The 21245-nt window shown below is 44.6% G+C and overlaps 1 protein-coding gene across 1 annotated transcript; it reads left to right on the top strand.

Moving 5' to 3' along the window:
- The first annotated feature begins 1226 nt into the window (after window positions 1-1226).
- On the top strand, window positions 1227-6816 carry PDX1 (pancreatic and duodenal homeobox 1). Its single transcript, XM_090275698.1, has 2 exons — window positions 1227-1750; window positions 5271-6816. Exons 1-2 carry the CDS (start codon window positions 1348-1350, stop codon window positions 5714-5716), a joined length of 849 nt encoding a protein of 282 aa, XP_090131824.1. The 5' UTR covers window positions 1227-1347; the 3' UTR covers window positions 5717-6816.
- Window positions 6817-21245: the final 14429 nt, after the last annotated feature.

Here is a 21245-nt window from a genome sequence, read left to right as displayed (position 1 = left end):
AGAATTCTGCAGAGAAGTCAAATCCCACCTTGACTTTTTGCTTAGTGCACTCAATCCGTATGCTCTCAAACGCAAATATTTCCACTAGGAGAAAATATATTAAGATCTACCTGTTAAAGGACTGGATGCAGTTTTTACTTTAGGAAAGTCAAAGTGTAGTGATTTTTCTCTTGTTTGTTCCTTGTACTTCACGCTCCCTCTTGCCTAGGCTTTTCTTCAAGGTGTCCAGTTTTTCTAGAACCCCACGTTGCGGCTCAAGGAATATGTTCATCTTGACAGGGGCCCAGGGCAAAATGGTCCGTGGCGTTGGTCAAGCCCAGGGTGGGTAGGGGTGGGGCAGCCACTGAGACCAGGAGTTAAGTCCATCCGCACCATCAGGAAGGATAAAAGCATCTCTATTTAAGTCAGGACCCCAGAGTGCCACGAAGTTACCCAACCGGTGGAACCAAAAGGCTGATGTTGTCATAAAAACGCGGTACTTCTAATTATTTTGTAAACACTGCCTACTTCTCCCCATCCTGCCTTCTTTCAGTGGAACGATGGAGTAGACAGGTCTCCAGCTGAAGGACTCCGCTGGTCCCGCATCGGCGCAGAGCCAACTTCTTTCCCCCCTTGCCACATGAGAAACCATTCCGAGTCTCAATTTACCAAAATCAAAATTAGTAATGCCTAATATTTTTTTCAAAATAAAAAGGCATTGTGAATGCTTCAGAAGTTACAGTTTACTCTCCAGAATTTCTGCAGCATAGCCACAGGTAAAACATACAAAGAAAGCGGGATCTTTGTGTGTTAGCTCACTAGTATCCTTTGTGGCTGTGTACAAACTGCATACATGAAATAGAACCAACTGCTTCCGATCTTAGAGCTAGAGTCTGCAAGCCTTTTTGATCATATTCCCTAACAGTTAAAAAAAAGTTTAAATGTACAACCTCGGTATGTACATTTATAGATGATATGTCAAACATACAAGGAAATAGATCGTTTAAAGTCTGATGAAACTTTCTATAACTGTTTCTAAGAATTTCATGCGCGCCCCACTTTGGAGAGTTCTGCCAACTCTGCTGAGAGAAAAATCGAAACAAATGCGGGTGCTCGCGGGGACCTGGGCCTTGCTTCTTAAGGCAATCAGTCAGGCCAATAATGGCCCCAGCCTGAGCCACGTGGGCCACAGTGGAGCCTATGGCGCGGCGGCTGGGCCAGCGAGTCCCCACCAGCATCGAGTTCCCTCTGTGAGCAGAGCGAAGCTGTCAAAGCGAACAGGCGTGGCGCCAGGAGTGGGAGAGTAGCACAGTTCCAAGTTCCCGGCTCAAGCTCCCCACCCGGGGTTCCCACACTGGGGCCGCAGCCATGAACGGCGAGGAGCAGTACTACGCGGCCACACAGCTCTACAAGAACCCATGCGCGTTCCAGCGGGGCCCGGCGCCGGACTTCAGCGCCAGCCCCCCGGCGTGCCTGTACATGGGCCGCCAGCCCCAGCCGCCGCCACCCCCATTCCCCAGCACCCTCGGTGCGCTGGAGCAAGGCAGCCCTCCGGACATTTCCCCATACGAGGTGCCCCCGCTTGGCGAGGACCCCACCGTGGCACACTTCCACCACCACCTCCCAGCTCAACTGGCGCTACCCCACCCTCCCACCGGGCCTTTCCCGGATGGAGCCGAACCAGGGCCACTGGAGGAGCCAAGCCGTGTGCAGCTGCCTTTCCCGTGGATGAAATCTACCAAGGCTCACACGTGGAAAGGCCAGTGGGCAGGTAAGCCTGGATCCGGCCCCTCTCCCCTCACCCTCTATCACCCCGCTGCCCCTACCTCCGATCACTCCGAAGGACCTTTCTCAGTTTGCGTTCCGGGCCCCTACGGATAACGTGGGGTCATACTAGACTACATGGGGAGCCAAGTAGACCTTCCCGCACTGACGCACCATTTGGAGAGTCTGACACTCAGTTCTCCTCCTAGGAGCTTAAACCCCTTCCTCCCCAGTACGCTGAACTCCAGGAGCCTCGCGCTCCCAGTGCTCCTCCCAGAGAACCAAGGCCAGGCGGAGCTCAAGGCTTCGGACCCTTGGACCCTCCTCCAGTGGGGGATCCTCCGGCCAGGGACTCCTGGGAGTTCGTGTGGAAGAAATTGAGCAGGGTTCAGGGTACCTCTGAGCGGCAGGAGTGGCCCCTTCGGAGTCCAGGCCCCCTCTCGCCCTGAGCCTGGTGGCTTCACTACAGTACGGTGGCAGTCATGCGCACCCAGAACTTGCAAAAAAGCAGGGATGTCCGGCGGCCAGGGGGCACCAGACAAGTCCTGATGCAAGGCGGGGGCTCACCGAAAGGCCGGGACAGACCACTCACCTAGGAGCCAGGCAGCTGGGCCAGGCGTCTGCGATGCTAATTTCACTCTTGACCAAACCGAAGTGTGTGAAGGGGTTTTCCGGAACTGCTTACAGAAGTCAGTTTGAGGAGGGAGATGCTCCTTCTGCGCAGCCGGCCCAGGGAAGCGGGAGTCCCGGGTCCCCTTGGCCCTGGGCCGCGGCAGGTAACAGAAGGTCTCGCCCGAGCAAGCGGCAGGCGGAGAGCGGAGCCCCCTGCTCCCGCCCTGTCCCTTCCCTGCTCTGAGCTGCCTGCGATCTCCGATCTCCGACGCGGCCCCTGCCGCCCCCGCCACACAATGTTATCGCTTCCGTGCTGCAGCCACTTCTGGTCACACCTGCACTGCAAATACTTAATGGGGAGAGGCTTGAGCTGGCGTCCCCCGACGATTCTTGGGATCAGGCAGGCCCTGCGTGATCCTGACCCGGGCACAGCCAAGCAGGGCTTTGCGGAGAGAGGGGTGGAGTGGTCCGAACTTGCTCAGGGTCCCAGGGGCCCACCTTCCCTAGTTCACGTTCTCCCGAAAACTGAGTGAGGCCCGAGCCGATCCTGAGGCAGGACAAGGCCACAACTCAGCTACTATATTCCTTCCCCACCTCAGGCGAAACCCGGGCCCAAGGCGGTGCCAGATGTGAGGGCCGCTTCTGCGTACTTACCTAGCCCGCGTGGCCCGGGCCGAAGGCCTCGGAGTCTCCCGGGAGGCAGGAGGACAACGTCCTTCTATCGGGTTGCAGGACCCAATACGAGTCAGCCCGTAGTTCCCCGCAGGTAGCTGCGGTCCCCCTCTAGGGCCCCCTTCCCGCAGTGCGATGAGGATACGCGTTTCCGGCCTTCTGGGCCCTCCTGGTGGCTTCTTCAAGAAAATGCCTGCGGAGGCCCTGAGGTGGGCTAAATTCCCTACCTTTCTCCCGCAAGGGTGTTGTTACCCCAGCTCCGGTGGAGCTTGGGCTCCAGCGGACCGAAAAGCCAGAAAATAATACCCGAAGGAAAATCGGCAGCCATGCTCAGGAGCATGAAGGGGCAAGGAGGGACCCCGGAAAGATGACATCCCCAGGCTGGAGCCTCGGGGCTGGAGCGGCCTCTGCCAGCACCCTCGGGCTCATTACAGGCTCAGCCCGCCAGTAATGGGCCCAAACCCTGTTTCCTGGAAGCTGCTTGTGGGATCTTCCCGTCTGAAATATTTTCCAAGGAGCAGAACTTCAAGGGTCTGTGAACCCACATAGTGGGGTTTCACATCCTTGGGGATAAAGAAGTGACCAAAGGGCTTTTATTCGCAGTACAGATACGAATACTAACAACAGGGACTTCTGAAACACTCGACCTAAAAAGTGAACTGTCTCAGCTTCACTGGCTGGATCTCCTCACCCAGCACTTTGCTATCTTCCCAATAACACCACCAACAGCTTCCACCTCCCCTTCCACCTCCATCTCCTGCCAACTCTCTGGCGCTTAGGTTCCTTGGGGTAGCAGACGGGCACAGTAGCCTCTCACAGCACCTTGGTGAGGCCCACAGAAGAGGACCAGAGCCTCAGAGAGATCGTGGGTTGAATTTAAGAAGGGGGGGGGGAGCTTTTTAAATGTTCCTGCACACTTCTTTCCCAGGCCAGGAAAGCCTTGGAAGTGTAAGATACAGCGATGCCCTGCAATGGGCAGACCTCCTTCCTGATTGAAGCCTGAGCCTCTGCCGGGCTTCCAGGAGCCAACTTTTAGCCTGGGGGAAACCTAGGCAGGCTCCATTGTGTAATTACCTCTCCTCTCCTCCCCTAACCTGAACACCAGCTTTTCAACTCCCTAAGGCCTAGCCAACAGTCACAGGAAAAGTGTTTCATACCTGTGCCCTAACACGAACAGACTTAGGCCTCTTTCTAGAATTTTAGTAAAACATATGCCAACAGAGTGCACAGACATGCAGTCAGTATCTTGAATAGAAAGGAAAAGCTTGGGACCTCAAGGGAGCCAGGTGGCAAACACGGGCTGTGCAGCGCTAATCTACAGGATCCCCCCAAATCTGGGCTTAGAGCTGGGAGCTCTCACTCCACCATCACCTTCTCCAATCCCCAAAGGGATTCCAGCTTCTTAGCCTCCTCTCAGCCAGGATTTTGAGGCTGAGGCTGATAGTGATCCTCGTAGAGACCCAGAATATTTTCCCTTCTTTTTCAGGGCAGGGGTCAGCAGAGGTTAAACGAGAACAATTATAGAAAATGTACTGGCTCTTGAGTTGAGGCCAATTACAGTATAACTATAGAGAAATAATATATGGATCAGTTATAACTATAATAGTTATATTAGCTCAAGGTTTTACAGAATTATTATTAGCTCAATATTTTTTAAACTGAAAGTTGCACCTATTACTTTGTAGTGAAGTCAATTTACTGGGTTGAGACTTTTTAAAAATGAAATAGTAAATAATCGGAAAAATTAGATAGCATCATATATGGTAAAGATTGATTTTATTTCCTGAAATTTTTGTGTCGGTTATATATCTGTGTGAACTGGGTAGTGATCTGAAATGTATTTCTTACTGTGGGTCATCGGCAGAAAGTGGGGTTTTTTTCCCATTATACATTAAAGGCATTGTATTGCCTTTGTAGAATCAAGTAGGTTTAGATATATGTTATGTGCATTTTAATCAGCATCAACACAAACACCAGTTCAGGGAACCCATTCAAGAACCAGTTGTTGCTAGAACCCACCGCAGGGTCACTGAGAGCTTTGACCTCCCAGAAAAGGCGACTGTTAACTACTGAAGGCTGTGTGGGCCCCTAGTGGGGTAGCGACTGGGGCTCAGTAGTGGAGTGGTGGAGGGAGTGGGGTGTTTTCGTAGGATAGGGGCTGAAAGGTTGAGCTTCGTGGGTGAGGGCACGGCAAGAGGAGCCAGGGTTCGGGGGACCACACTCAGGTACTGCATCTCCTGCAGGCAGCGCCTACTCGGCAGAACCCGAGGAGAACAAGAGGACGCGCACTGCTTACACTCGCGCGCAGCTGCTGGAGCTGGAGAAGGAGTTCCTATTCAACAAATACATCTCTCGACCTCGCCGGGTGGAGCTGGCTGTCATGCTGAACTTGACAGAGAGACACATCAAGATCTGGTTCCAAAATCGCCGCATGAAGTGGAAAAAGGAGGAGGACAAGAAGCGCGGCTGCGGGACAGCCACCGGGGGTGGCGGGGGTGCGGAGCCCGAGCAGGACTGCGCTGTGACATCGGGCGAGGAGCTGCTGGCGTTGCCACCACCGCCACCCCCCGGGGGAGCTGTGTCACCTGCGGTCCCTGTTGCTGCTAGAGAAGGCCGTCTGCCTCCAGGCCTTAGTGCGTCACCGCAGCCCTCCAGTGTCGCGCCCCTGCGGCCCCAGGAATCGCGGTGAGAGGTGGGGGCTCCTCCCTGCCAGCGACTTTGACCACTCACAGAGGAGGGAGGAGAGGGCCTAGGACCACAAGTGTGGACCACCCGCCCTTGCTGTTTAATTGGGCAGGTGCTGTGGCGCCCACCCCAAATGGGAGGGGAGAAGCAGAGCTCTCAGGTACCAGTGACAAACTGGGGCCAGTGGGGAAATGCTGGCTGACCTTCCCGAAGAAGGAACAGTTTCTGTAGATCTGAGGGTTCTTGTGGTGACATTGTTGGATCGGCCACGTCTGCCACTGTTGTGCAGTCCCAGCACTCCAGAACAAGGGACATCTTTAGAGAAACCAACTCTTCAAAAGACAACAACAACTGTGCTCATTGGAACATTCTCCAACACATGGCAGGCCAGCTAAATGGAGTGCCTGTATATGCCCCGAAACAGAGCCATTTTGATTCAGGCATCTGCCTTAACACTTAGAAATAATTATAAGGAAATGTCAGAGGTTTCAAAGACCCAGTGAAATGGATACCCCTGGACTTGAATAATTTCTCTCCCGCTCCTTATCCTCCTTTCTTTTAAAATTCATTTAGCACAGCCACGTACTTCCCCAGCACATGTCCTTCCTTCAGCCTGCACCTCTTCCCTCCGAAGAAAAGATATACAAGGGAAGCAGTGCTGCGGTGTAGGAGCAGAGCAAGAGTCCCTGTATACTGCCTTGGTCAAACATTTCCAGAGAGAGCATGGGGAGATGGGCCTGGAGCAAGGGGTTTGGGAAGAAAGATGGATCCTTGAGCGAATTTTCTATTTAGGATGTGGATTTAATTCCTGGTCTCAGGGCACAGAGCCTGTGTGGAGGGCAAGCAGGGTGGCCTGACCCACCTTGAAATCTACATCATTTCCACATCTTTAGAAATAATTTTTTTTTTAAAAAAAGCATGTGGTTAAGGAGATTGGGAAACTGGTTATTTTTATTTAAAGTTGTGAAATTACCTAACACTTCTTTATAAACAGGTCTGTGGTTTCCAGGTCAGTTTTGGTTGAGGGTCTGGGCCTTGAGTGCAGGTGATGTTTGTGGAAAATGTTTAATAAATATGGATAACATGGAAAGAGATGAAAACTGATTCCTTTGCTTTGTATCCAAGCCTTTTTTTCCATGCAATGATTCCATTTCATTTTAAAAACTGAAGCAGCATTTATCTTTTCAGTACTAACTAGGGAAGAGCCCATAATTAAGAAACATGCATTTGGGTTTGGGATTGGGGTAACGTATTACCGTGTGGATTCTTGGTTTTCTTTTGTTTCATTTTTAACTTGAGCCACTTCTCAAGATGGATTTTGTCAGTAAGATAGCCCAGATGCATGGAGGTGGGATTGCTGCTAAGTAGGTCTGAACTAGGCAGAGGCTCAGGGAATTGCGAAGTTGGCCAGAGCCATGGCTGTGTCTCCCGTTTTTCTCCCAAGAGGTGGTCTGGGAGAGAATTTTTCTTTGGCTCACTCTGGAGCTTTAGGGCCAGAGTGCTTTGTGCTAGGGACAAACAGGCCCTGACCATTGGGCTTCCAATCCTGGGATTACCTGCTTCTCCTTGTACCTCTCCCACATCTTAGCCCAGCTGTGCACTGGAATGCACCTCCACTGTGCTCCCACCTTGGGGGACTATTGGCTGGCTCCCAGGAGTGGCTTCTAGTATTCTCTTTTGCAGACAGATGAGAGACTTTCAGTTGTTGGTTTTTGCATTTTGTTTTGTTGTTTTGTTTTTGAGAGAAATCGAATCTTTTGCCTCTTGGAGAAAAAGAAATTCGGTGAATCAGTAAAGGGAACTTTCTCATCAGAGAAACATGTCACAGGGAGGAGCGGGCCCTCGCCCTGCAGTCTCTCCACACCACACCCCCACCTGGACTCTGGAGTCTGGAGTCTAGTATATGTGCCTTCCCACCACAGGTCCCTCTAATACTGGACCATGACCGACACAATTATTCAACTTCCCTGTGCCTCAGTTTCCTCATCTGTAAAGTGGAGGTGAATTATACCACCTGGACCCTTAAAAAAATACACATGAAGCTGTTGACTCAGTATCCAGAAAGTAGTTATACCTCCAAAACGTCATTTCTTTTTAGGACCATCATTATTTCCGAGCTGCTGCAGCAGAGTTGTGGTGGTGGGGGGGGTCTTCTGACACCTGAGCAGCCCTCTACTTTGACAAATCCCCTCACTCTCGCTATTGACGTGATTCTAGTTCATATAACCACTGACAATTGCTGCCTTTGATTTCCCACAGCGACTTTTCCCAGGTAACAGACTCTTATGCAAGGGAAGCAGATGCTGAGCAGTGGGGAGGACCAGCTAGGGCTCAGTGGCAGTTGGCAGAAGAAGAGATTTGTCCTGGGGTGGGATGGGGGCCAAGGAGGTTTCTGGGCCTCCACACTCAGCCTGCTCCTCTCCCGGGAGCTCCGGTCCTAAGGTCCTAACCTGGGCCAGTGCGCTGGTCGGGCAGGGGGGATGCCTGCTGCCTCTCCCTGCTGACTCCAGGGTCCCCACCCTAAGGAGGAGATGCTGGCTGTAGCTCGGGGGCTGGTGCGATGGGAAGTTGCGAGTGCTGACCAGGACCAGGCGCCGGGCCTCAATTGCCCAGGGCCGGGCCCCACTGCTAAGATTCTCTGAAAGCGCTCAAGGCTACTCTGTGGGCTGCTTGCTGGCGCTTGTGCTGCCCTCAGAGAAGAGCTCCGGCCAGGCCTCCCTCCCTAGACTTGAACTTCAGCCCTCTTTACCTACGTGTAGCACTTAATTCTCTCGTTTTCTCTTCCACAAAATGGGTTCATAACGAGGATGAAATGAGATGATGCCTTTGGAGAGTTTATTATGTAGTCCGGTATAGTGGGTAGGGTAGTGCTGGTGGAGGGAGGTGGTATTGCCAGTAGAGGCCAGCCTTTCAGGCAGACCGAGGGAGGCAGCAGAGAGCGAAGCACTGCTAGCCAGATGGACCTCGAAGAGAAGAAAGAGGAAGGAGCTCCGGCTGGGAGCGCCACCCAAGAAACTGAGGACTTTGTCCCGACAGTTCAGGCCACAGGGTCTAGGTCACTGCTCATTGGGCGACCCAAAATAGGATCAATATGTGAGTCCGTGAGTCCCTAACTGCCAACTGGCGAGTGGACATGACCTGTGGGCCCGAGGGGGCCGAGCGTTTGCAGCTCTAAGCCCGAGTTCCGCACAGAGCCCAGTCTCCTGAGGGAGTGAGGAGGCCAGAAAGCCAGCCAGCGAGGCCTTGAGATGGACCCCTTTCTGCCAATTTGGTGATTTTCTCCAGGTCCCAGAACTGCAGAAAGGACATGCTGCCTCCATTCTTCAAGCCGACTGCACTACTCTCTAGTAGGAAACAAACGCACCGGAGGCCTCCCGGCCACGGAGGAAGAGCAGGGTTCGCGCAAGGCTGCGCGCAGTTCCTGGCGCAAAGTACGAGCTGCTTGGCCTGTGCAGACCAGAGTCCCGATACCTGGGACCCACGAGCTCGCTTATCGAGCAGGGAAGTCAGTGGGCACGTCCAACTATACCTCCAGTCCCGAAGATTCTCGGAGTTGAAGCCACAAGCCCCACCATTCCTTCCCAAATCTTTGGCAGGAGATGAGTTACGTTCATGGAGCGCCACCGGGCACTACGAAAGATGGGGTGTTGATTGTGCTCTAAGACGAGCCCCAGAGCTCCCCGAGTTTGTGGAAGCTGCTGGTCCTGGGATTCGGAGAATCTTGCAAGGGTTCCCCACCACTTGTGCCTTCCCACAGAAGTCACTGAGAGAGTGGGAGCTGGTATCGGAGACCCAGGTGAGCATGGCGCTTGTGCGGACGGGCCTTGAGCTAGGGCCTTGAGCTATGGGACTCCTTGGAGGTAGTGTTGCATCGCAGTGCCAGAAATCGTATATAGCAAGCAAAATCTCCTTTGCTTCTGCCATGTATTTCTTTCTGTAGGTTGGCTAAAGAGTTTATCATCTTAAAATCTAATTCAGAAGTTGCAGTAATATCTGAGAGCTGATGATGATTTCGGGTTCTGCCTATTGGTGGTGGTGGTGGTGGTGGTGTGTGCGTGTTTAAGCAGGTTTGGTGCCTGTGATTCACTTGCACCTTTCTGACTGGAGTCTGAATGGATTCAGCAGCATTCATTGGGCTCCTACTCTGTGCCAGGCATCGCTGGAAGTCGTGCAGTGCTTGCTGGGGAAGAAGCACTCATAACTTTTAAAAGCCTAGTCATGGAGACTGGATACACTGTCAATTAATTTACCAGAGTAAATAATAGTCACTCAGGTTCCCCAGATTTCTCCTTTTGAACAACAAAAGTTGTCTAGATTTTCCAAAATAATTTTGGCCCTCTTCATCTAACACTATAACCCTCTCCATATCCTCTCTTTCAGCTAATTCAGTTCAATTCATTTAAGTTTGAATGAAATCTAAGTCTTACACTGTCCTTTCAAGTTGGTGAAATTAACCTATTCTTATATTCCCTTATTTGCCCTCCCTCCTTCTTTCCCTCCCTCCCTAGATCTGTGTGTCTGTAGGTACAGTGTGTGTGTCTTGGTGTGTGTGTCTTAGGGGTCTTAGGGTGAAGCTCTTTCTGTCTTTCTGTGTCTGACTGCACCTGTGGGGCTTATGTATGTCTGTATGCCTGGTTTAAGGTGTGTCTTATGTGGACTGCAATGATGACAATGACCAGTGTGTGTCTAGGGACCAGGGACATGTTCCTATGTACTCTCTTTTCCCACCAGAACAGCCATTTCTCAACTATCTAATGACATTGCTGGTAATGCAAACTGTCTACTCAGGTAACTGTCTCAATTCTTTGTGTTGACACAATGTTAAAGGCAGGAAAAGCTGTATTTAGAAAACATGGGTGAGAACTTCAGTGGAAGCTGACTGATTGCTAAAGTATTGCATGATTGCATAAGGAATTTCTTTCTTTTTTTCTTTCTAAGAAAAAAGTTTGAAACTGAGGTCTTTCATGTCGACAGTCACCTAGAAACCCTCCTGAAGAAGGGTCAGAAGAGGGAAGTTCTGGGTTGACACTGAACCAAATTTTACTCAAATCCAACTCTGACAAGCTAGATATGAGGGCAATAAGCTTAATGGGAAACTGAGGTTGAGCAGCAGGAAACATAGAAGCGCCCCTGTAAAAGAAGTAGGAGTGATGCAGACTCTTAGCTGGCACCCAGCCTTCAGGAAATTGCTTTCTGTTCACAGGGAAAGTATCAGCAGGCAGGTAACTCTGGGGAGGAAGAGGAGGTCAAGTTCTGTAAATAGTGACTACCAATAGCTGTTTTAAGAGTGAAAGTGACTGGCTGACATGGATCTTTTGGGCTACCTAGTGATAACTCATCAATGCCAGGTTCCCATATTAAAGTGTGTTTTATTTATAGTCATGAGCTAGAATGGGCATAACAACATGCTATTGCAGTTTGTTTTATTAAAAATAGTTTTCTCTATAAATAAAATGTTATGGCTTTTGAAAGCACAGATAGCTTTAGCCTGTTATAGTTTCATAGAACATTTGTAATTCAAATTGAATTGCTTCAAGTTATTCCACACAGAGCATATGGACACCTTAAATATATGTCATATCATCAGCATGCATCAAGATTACAAAATGCACCCTCACTTCTAGTGATAATTACACAACAAAAAATATAACAATAATTCTGTTGTAATTTCTATCATTTGAATAAGTTATATTATTTTCCTAAATTTTAAATTAGTTTGGATTCCAAAGGAAAAGGGGTTTGAAAAATTATTTCTCTCAATTATTCATGCTCTAAAAAATTCAGAAGTTCCACAATTCTAGATATGTCTGGAAATACTGCCAATTTGAAGTTGATATGTTACCTGGAACTATTTCCACTTAAGCAGCTCTAGAAACACAATAAAATATACAAAACAATACTCAAGAGCTTTTTAATATTGAAAATACTTTGTAATTGAATATATTACAAGAAATAAGTTCATGGTTAATTTTTATTTCATGATAAAAGTCTAATTTTCTAGACCAGAAGTTTCTAGAGCAATTATTTCTCCTCTGGACAAATAGAGACACAAACAGATTTTGGCAAAACACAAGCCAACATTTGTGCTTCTCTTTGTCCTCCAGTCCAATGGATTAGAAAGAGAAGGATCTCTGGCCAAATATAAAAGTTAATATGGAAATAAGACTATGAGTACTACACAACTCACGGTCTGCCTAATCTATCAGAAAGCTCAAGACTACAATTCCTATTTAATTAGAGCTGAACTGTGTCTCCCATCCTGATGTAGCATATTGAGGGAAGCTGAGACTTTCAATCAGAAAGATTACTTCCAGTTCTTTGTTCACCAATCATCACCCTTCTGAACTATGCGGCAAATCACTTGGTATCTTTAAGTCTCTTTTCTCATTAGTAAGTCAGGGGGAATACAAACCTCACAGGATTGTTGTCATGTTTAAATAAAATAATGTATGTGAAAAGTACTTTTTGATAGGTAAACAGACCCCAAATGTTATATGTAATTATAAACACTGGACCTCCCCTTTTTACAAATCAGTGTTTTCCAAACAGTAAGTTGCAACCTAACAGAAATTGATGAAGTCAGTTTAGTAGGTTGTTATGAGACTTTTTAAAATTTAAGTAAAATAGAAAATATCAGAGTGTATTATGCATAGTGAGGATAAGGATAGCTTTATGAAGCTTTTTTTGGTTATATATGTCCATGTGTAAGGCATAATATAAAATATATTTCTACTCTGGCTGGCATACAAAGTTTTGAAAACACTGCTCTGAATGGTGTGTGATCTTTATTTTAAAACTTTTTGGCTTAAATGTTTTATTCAATATATGCCTTTATTGGAAACCAACTCATATCCTGTTTGGAGGAAGAAAACTGAGCTATAAATGAAAGAGAAAGAAGAGGGTTAAGGGAGGACAGCTCATGTCAAATACTTTTACATCCAGATATGATTGTTAAGTTCTTATTTCTGGGCCTCAGCTCCACCTTCTGACTTGCCTTTGTGATGCTGGACCTGATCTGAGACTGAAAACTAGTACATTTCTCCTTTGGCAACTGGATACTGGTTTGTATTCACCAAACAGCAGAAGGCGGTAGAAGGAGGCTTGAAGGCTGAAGGCCAGAGGAAGAACTGGCTTTTCTCTTTCAGCTTCCAGTTCACATCAGTGAGAGTGGCAGTTTATTCTATTAACAACACAAAGTTCACATTCTTTTCTACATCAGAAACTTTGGGAATGTGCCATTTCTTATGTTGTATTTATTTTTAAATCATGCATACATATATATACATATTCATACAATGTGTCATTTTATAATAAATTCATGGAGGGAACTGCAACATATTAAGGTAAATGTCCTCATAGGTATTCAAGCCCTCTTGGCCACACCACAAATCACAGACTATTGGGTCTGTTCATTCTCCCTTTCAGGCCTCTCTCAATGTGTCCTTTGCTTCCCCACTGCCACAGCCTAGCTGGTCTCACTCTCTCTACCACCATGTTTTCCAGACTGCCCCTGCACTTCACTTAAGCCAGAGAGAGATCTTTCTAGTATGTAAATGTGATCAATGCCTCCCCATTACCTAAAACTGTTCAGTAGCCTCCATAGTCTGAAGGGTCAAGCCCAAATTTTCCAACCTGGACACTCAGGCCTTTGCATTCTTGAGCCTATAGGTATACATACAAGTCCTGGAAGCCACTGTACTGCCCCTAAACAATGTTCTTTTGCTTCTGGGTGAAAGGGCCCACCAACTTATACTTCATATTGAGTAATAGCTATGCTAGGCTCTGGACCAGACCCTGGGTCTTCTAATCAAGTCTGTTAATTCATCAAACATTGAATGTTCTCCAGGAAATGTCCCAGCTTCTACAGAATGTCCTTCTGTGGTAGCTAGTTTCCAAGATGACCCCCAATGAATCATGTCTCTTATTGTCTATATCTTTGTGTAGTCCCTACCCACATGGAATCTGAGCTGGGCCTATGACTCGCTTTAACCAGGAAACTGAAGCAAAACTGATGCTCTGCCAGTTCTGGGCCAAACAACTGGTATCTCCCATATGTGGGCTTGGGGGAGCCCTGACTACTGTGTCAAAACCCCAACCACCTCACTGGAAAGACTGCACAAAGTGCCCACATGAAGAGGGTGCATGGAGAGGAGAGGAGCTAAGAAAACATGAAGAGGGAGAAAGGCCTACCATCCATCCCACTATCTCAGATGAGCCTCTGGAAAACTCCAGCCTCAGTCACCACCTGACAGCAGGGACTTGAGACCAACAGGAGAACTGCCCAGCTAAGCCAGTCAATCCACAAAACTGTGGGGAAGATGAGCCCCTAAGTTCGGGGGTGGTTTGCTCTGCAGCCTAGATAACAAAACCACCCCTTCACCACGCTGTGCTCTCACTCCTTACCCCCAAAGCACCTTTTCCATCCGTACCTTTATTAGATCCTTACTCAAATGGTATTGTCCATCTCCCCAAATAATAAGTTTCATAAAGGCAACTATTGCATTCTATTTATGTCTTTTACCTGAAAAAAAAATCAGTATAAGAATAAAAACCACATGAGGCATTTCAAGTAAAAGGTGATTGGGTATTTACAAAATCACTGAAAAGCATGTCATTATAGACTTCTGTCACCATGGTTGTAATACAGAGGTCTGGAAACTGCTGGTACTACCACAGCCACCCCATATCCAAGAAGATGATGGTAAAAATATTTCCAAAAAGCAAAATCCGAAGCTAGAGCTGAGTTCTGGTGAGTGTGAATTTTGTAAGGTTCTCACAATTGTTTGTGAAGTCCATATCTTCCGCATTCTCGTGAAAGTCAATAGGCAAATACAGAATTCATTTCAGACCTTAACCTTTTCAACCTGTTTTGCAAATGTAACCAGTTTCTCCAGAAGTGAGGAGGTTGCTTTTTCAAGGTCCAGCCCTGTAGCTGATTCTGGAAAGTATGCATAGAGTATGTTTAAAGAAAATAAATCAAGCACGAAGTCTATATTTTTTAGAACAGTCACAACAAAGGCTATATTGACAGGTAAACTCTATGGCTTCACCTTGAACTTTGTTTAGTCTTGGAGGTTAAATAAAATCACTCACACATACTATATATTTATCCAGGCTATTACTTACAGCACCACATACCTGTCAATTCTTCAATGATGAAAAGTGGAACAGAAACCAGAAATAGGAACTCAAGATCCAGGTTTCTTTACTTAGTTCAGCCATTCACTATAAAGACAGGTTAAGATCTTTTTCACCTTCGTTATTTTCACCATTTATAAAATGCAGGTATTGTATGGGCAACCACACAGTGCTGATTAAGTATTGGGAGAGCTCTCCTCCATCCCATTCTCCATGCCTACAGTCTACTGAATCTCTGAGAGGGCTGTATGCCCACACGGCTTGTGAGCAGTTACACAGCACATCCCTCACCTAATTAGTTTAGCTATTCATAAAAACAAAACTGGGATATTTTTTAAAGAAATTAATTTTAGTAGGTGAATTTGGGGGGATTATTTTGTATAATTTTGTTATTTGTTTCCAGTACTTTTGTTGAGATCTTGTGCTTTTTTATGAGTTGTTTTATGGTTGTTGTTGTTTTTTAAGGCTAGACAAAGCTATAACCAAATATTAACAGTAGTTAACTCTGGGGAGTGAAATTAGGCATTCTTCTATGTTTTACTTTTTGTTCTTTTGAATTGTTTATATACTTGACACTGGGAGTATACTAATTTCAAAATTAACAATAAACTTTTAAAATGTTACTAATGATTAACTCTGAGTCCAGGAATTACAGATGGTTTTTAAATTTTTTAGTTGAATTATATGTTGAGAAAAATATGCATGTTTTGAAAGAACGTTGACTAAATTGTTGTGACTTTTCCTACAGAAAGTGCAGCAACTGTATAAAGTTACAAGAAAGTGTGCTCTTAGAAGCTTGTAAAACTTTCCTCACCCCATTAATCATTGGTGGAGCTGCAGAGCCCCAGCAACCGGAAATAATGGCATGGGGTCATGCTGCATAGTACTTGGGCAGGCTGTCCCACTTAGGATTCCTAGCTCACAGTCAGAATGGGAAGGGGATGGGAAGTCTTCCTGGGACACTGCTTCACCCTTTTGTGGTCATCAGAACATGGTCAGAGAATGGGAAGGACTACTGAGCACGTTGACTTTGTTTTGGGAACTTCATACATGTTGTGTGATTCCTTCTTGTGTTTGTTGTTGTTGTTGTTCATTTTTATTCCATAAACTTGAATGGAACTGCTTACTATTTACCAGACCCTGTGCTGATTACTGGGGATAGAAAGAGGCAAAGTATATGTTCCCTACCCCAAGGAAGTTCATCATCAAAAGCAAGACTCAGACAAATAACAGGGTACCTTGTAACCCAGGAACATAAATGGTATACACTGATTTATACAAAGTGCTCAAGAATATATAGGAAAGAAAAACCAAAACTGGGGGATTCTGGAAAATCAGCAGATTGTGAAGTAGGCAAGCTGAGGAGAGGGGCCTGGGAAGGGAGTGGGTGCCAAGGAAACAGCGAGGCAAAGACCTGGAGGCCAGAAAGAGCCTGGACAAAGGACATGTGCAGTTCCTGCATTCGCCATATTGCTGCCATCAAATTACCACAAACTTGGTGGTTTAAAACAACACGAATTTATTCTCTTGTAGAGGTCTCAAATCAAGAGGTCAGCAGGGCTGTGTTCCTTCTGGAGACTTCATCAGTGAGTTGTTTCCTTGCCTTTCCAGCTTCTGGAGGCTGTCTGCATTCCTTGGCTCCTGCCCTTTCTCCCATTGCTCCCACCTCTTGCTTTCATAGTTATTACATCTTCTGAGGTCAAATTCCCCTCTGCATTTCTCCTATAAGGACCCTTGGGATGACATTGGGCCTACTCAGATAATCCAAGATAATGTCCCCATCTAAAGATCCCTCATCTAATCACACCTGTAAAGTCCCTTTTGCCCTGTAGAGCAACATCTCCAGGTTCCAGGGATTAGGACCTGGAGATAGTTTGGGCCATTATTTTGTCTGCCATTGTCCCCTGAGACTTTCACACTCTAATTTATCTGCATGAACAGCTCTTCTTCCTCAGGTCGGTTTAAGTTGCTCCTTCACAGTTACTGTGTGAACTTGGGCAATTTACTAAACACCTTACACTTGTCTCCTCATCTGGAAAATGAGGATAATAATAGACACAGCCTATTAGGTTTTGGTGAAGAAAAAATGAGTCAATATATGGAAGCAGCACCTGGAGTATAATAAGGTCCAAATAATCAACCTGTCATTGTCATCATTATTGCTTTTGTTATCCAGGTCCCTAGTCCAATGTCACCTCTGCAAAAATACCTTTCCTAGCTACCCTATCTAAAGTAGTCTCTCTAGTAATTCTCTATGTATCTCTGTTACCTTTTCTTCTCATAGTCATGTTCACAATCTCAACCATTATCTTGTGTGTGATATGTATTTATTCTATTTATTGTTTCCCCCCCACTTCCTCCACTAGAATGTAAGCTTCATATCTCACTTATCACTGACTTCCCAGCACCCAGCGTGGTGCTTGGTACTTCGTGGTCCTGCACTAAGCATCTGTTAAATGAACAAATCAAACTCCCGAGCCTTGCATCGTCCAGTAGAATAACCACACTAGTCACACATGGCTTCTGAGCACTTAAAATGTGGCCATTCAAAAATGAGATGCTCTGAAAGTGAAAAACATATAACAAATTGAAAAGACTCAGCATTAGGCCTTGGCAGATAGCTCAGTTGGTTAGAGCATCTTCCCAATATGCCAACGGTGCAGGTTTGATCCTTTGTCAAGCCACATACAGGAAGCACCCAATAAATGCATAAATGGGCAGAACAACAAATCTCTCTCTCCTCTCTCTCTTTGTCTCTATCTCCAATAAATAAAATATTTTTAAAAGAACTTAGCATGAAACAATATCTCATTAATAATTATCATACTGCTTACATGTTTAAATAATAATTTTGCTATATTAGGTGAAATGAAATGCATTAGTATCAAATTGCATATGTGCTTCAGGTTATATTTCTATTGTCTAGCACTGCCCTAGAAAGCCCTTACAGCAGGTGCTCTAAAAGCTAGACTGTGAGTTTGAACCTATGATCCACCTTTTGTTAGCTGTGTGACCCTAGGCAAATAATTTTTTTCAACAGAAGTTAGCTATAATTAATTAAGTCCCAAAGGAAAAAATTATTTTTTGTCAGAGATGTTCAGAGCTTTATAAATTTTTGCAAGAAAAGGAAAGAATAATATGAATCTGGAAATTTTAGAAGACATTTAATAGTGGTTGGGAGGGCTTTCGCTTTCATTAATTTCTATTTCTGACAGTTTATATTTTTCACAATGACTGTGTCACAGTTGAAAGAAATATATTTTAAAAATAAGTTAATAGAAGTTTGCAAAAATGTCTTAAATTTGTTGGCAAGTCATGGACTTCACAGCTATCATATCAACACTAACAAAGGTCCATTTGTAAGTACCTGGGCCACCATCCACGACAGCCTACTGCACTACACTCCTTCCACTCTGTCCCAGCCTTCAGTTCTGATACATGTTAAGCCAAACAAATGTCCAGGGAACTATATAAAGAATTTACATCTTTTTTTTCATTATAGTACTTTTATCAACATTATAATATGCAACATAGAGTCTTATGCTTGGCAGGTGCTCAGTAAATAGGGAACGACTCATTAAAGAATGAATACATAATTCAATGTAACTAACATCTCTATTCTTCCCATTCTGTTTTTTATGCTTCTCACTGTTTTCATTACTAGTTTATAATTTTTTTTCAACACACTGGCTTCCTTCTTCCTTTCCCTCCCTGTGGATTTGCTTATGCTTTTCATTTTATCTACCACTTTTTCCTTCAGATACTTTTTAATATAGATCCTGGTTAAATTTTAGGAGACCTGCAGTTCTGGCTAAGAATTACAATCATGTTTTCAAAAGAACTTTTTACATGTAGAGCATCTCAGAAAGAGTATGTATGTGTGTGTGTGTGTGTGTGTATACATATACACATATATATATATGCCATGATGATATAATCAGCAAACCAGAATGTAGACTACCCTATGGTACAAATAAACCCATTTTCTTCAACAAATAACTTGTAAGATTAAAAATAAAAAATATTGAGGGTTAATATTAACTATAGATTAATAAAGCCCTAAAAGACATATTAACCAATCATAATTTGTAAACCTTTTCTGTATTCTAATATAAACAAACAAAACTCTAAAATAAAATTTACAATACTTATGAGACCATTGTAACATTGAACACAAACTAGCTATTTAATGATATTAAGGAATAATTGCTGTTTTTATTGATATATAATTGACATGCAGTATATTAGTTACAGGTAGAAAACATGGTCATTTGATATTTATATATAATGTAAAATTCTCACCACCATAAATCCAGTAAAAATCCTTCAAATACATAGTTATTAAAAAAAACTTTTTCTTATAATGAGAACTTCAAGATCTACTCCCCTAGTGACTCAAAAGTGTGATATAGTATAAGTTATATTCACCATGTTGTATATTACAACCCTATGACTTATTTTATAATTGGAAATTTGTACTTTTTGATCCCTATCACCCATTTTGCCTACCCCCACCCTCAACTCAGACAAAGGTCTAGCCATGTTGTTGCAAATGGCAACATTTGCTTTTTAATGGCTGAATAATATTCCATTATATATATACATATGTTACGTCTTCTTTATTCATCCATCAATGGACATTGAGGTTGCTTCCATATCTTGGATATTGTAAATAATGCTACAATGAACACAGGGGTATATATATCCTTTAAAATTAGTGTTTTCATTTTCTTTGGAATATATACCCAGAAGTAGGATTTCTGAGTAATATGGTAGTTCTATTTTTAATTATTTTGAGGAACCTCCATACTGTTTTCCATAATGGCTGCACTAATTTACTTTCCCACCAAAAGTACGCAAGTGTTCCCTTTTCTCCAGGACTTCACCAACACTTTTTAAAAAATTGTTCAAACATCAATGTTTATTCATACAATTGACATGTTTCATTTCTTGTCTTTTAGATAACAGCCATTCTGACAGATGTGAGGTGATATCTCACTGTGGTTTTAATTCACATTTTCCTGATGATTAGTGATGTTGAGCACATTTTCATATGTCTGTTGACCATCTGTATACCTTCTCTGGGAAAAAGTCTATTCGGATCCTCTGCCTATTTTTTAATTAGATTGTTTGGTATTATTTATTTGGAATATTACCTTTTTATGAGATATATGATTTACAATTCTTTTTCCTATCCAATGGATTCTTTTCATTTTGTTGATGGTTTCCTCTGCTGTGCAAAAGTGCAGTTTTAAGGTATGATAATGGTAAAAGTGTTTATATCTTTAAGTGATATGCTCTAAAATATTTAGAGATCAATTGATATGATATTGGGTGTTTTATTTAGAATATCAGGGAGATATAAATGAAGCAAGATTGGCTATGAGCCAATTATTATTGTCAGTGAGTGATGAGCATATGGCACTTTCTTAGACTATTTGTCTTTTGAATTTCCTTAAAATTTGTCATAACAGTCCTTGCCCATGTAGCTCAGTTGGTTGGAGCATCATTCTATAACTGAAAGGTTGCAGGTTTAATTCCTGGTCAGGACACATATCTACCTAGGTTGCAGATTCAGTCCTTAGTTCAGGCACAAGATCCCTGGTCTAGGCATGTAGGGGAGGCAACCAATTGATGCTTCTCTCTCACATCAATGTTTCTCTTTCTCTCTCTTTCTCTCTCTCCCTACCCCCCCCCTTGCTGCCTCTAAAAAGAAATAAAGCACAATGAGAAAATGTCCTCCAGAAAAAAAAAGAAAAAATGTCCTCTGTGAATTAAAGTTTTGTCACAATAAAAAGTAAAACATAAAATAATTGTTTATTACAAATATAATTATAGAAAATTTGAATTTGGTCCTGGCCAAGTGGCTTTGTTGGTTACAGCATCGTTCCACACACCAAAAGATTCCAGGTTTGACCTCCTGTCCAGGCATGTACAGGAGACAACCAATCAATGTTTCTCTCTCACATTGATGTTTCCCTCTCTCTCTTTCTCTCTCTCTCTCTCAAATCAATAAAGAAAAAAATACATGTATCCTCAGGTGAGGATTTTTTGTTTAAGTCTTTCCATTGAAAAAAGTTATAGAAAATTTGAAAAATGTAAAAGAGTCTAAGGAAAAGGGAAAAAATAAAATTGCCCCTAATACACAGCAGTTCGTTCGGCAGCCGTCCGTCTCGAGAGACGATGGTGTAGCTTCTTAAGAGTCTATCTGCACCGCTGAGAATGGCTGTGCAGTCCGACTCGGGAGTGACACGGTATCTGTCTCCTCCCGTGTTGAATCGACATCTTGCGATGACGCTGGAGTGTCCTCTCCAGTGAAGCTGAAGCTACAGAGCCTGGGCAGGGTGATATGGAGGGTCTGCTGTTGCCCATGCAGCTGACCCCCCCTCTCTTCG

This window comes from Furipterus horrens, unplaced genomic scaffold (assembly GCF_987537825.1).
Source record: "Furipterus horrens unplaced genomic scaffold, mFurHor1.1.pri manual_scaffold_4, whole genome shotgun sequence".
NCBI lineage: Eukaryota > Metazoa > Chordata > Mammalia > Chiroptera > Furipteridae > Furipterus > Furipterus horrens.
Note: the sequence above shows the minus strand (reverse complement) of the source record. Positions and strands in the feature narration are given on the sequence as shown.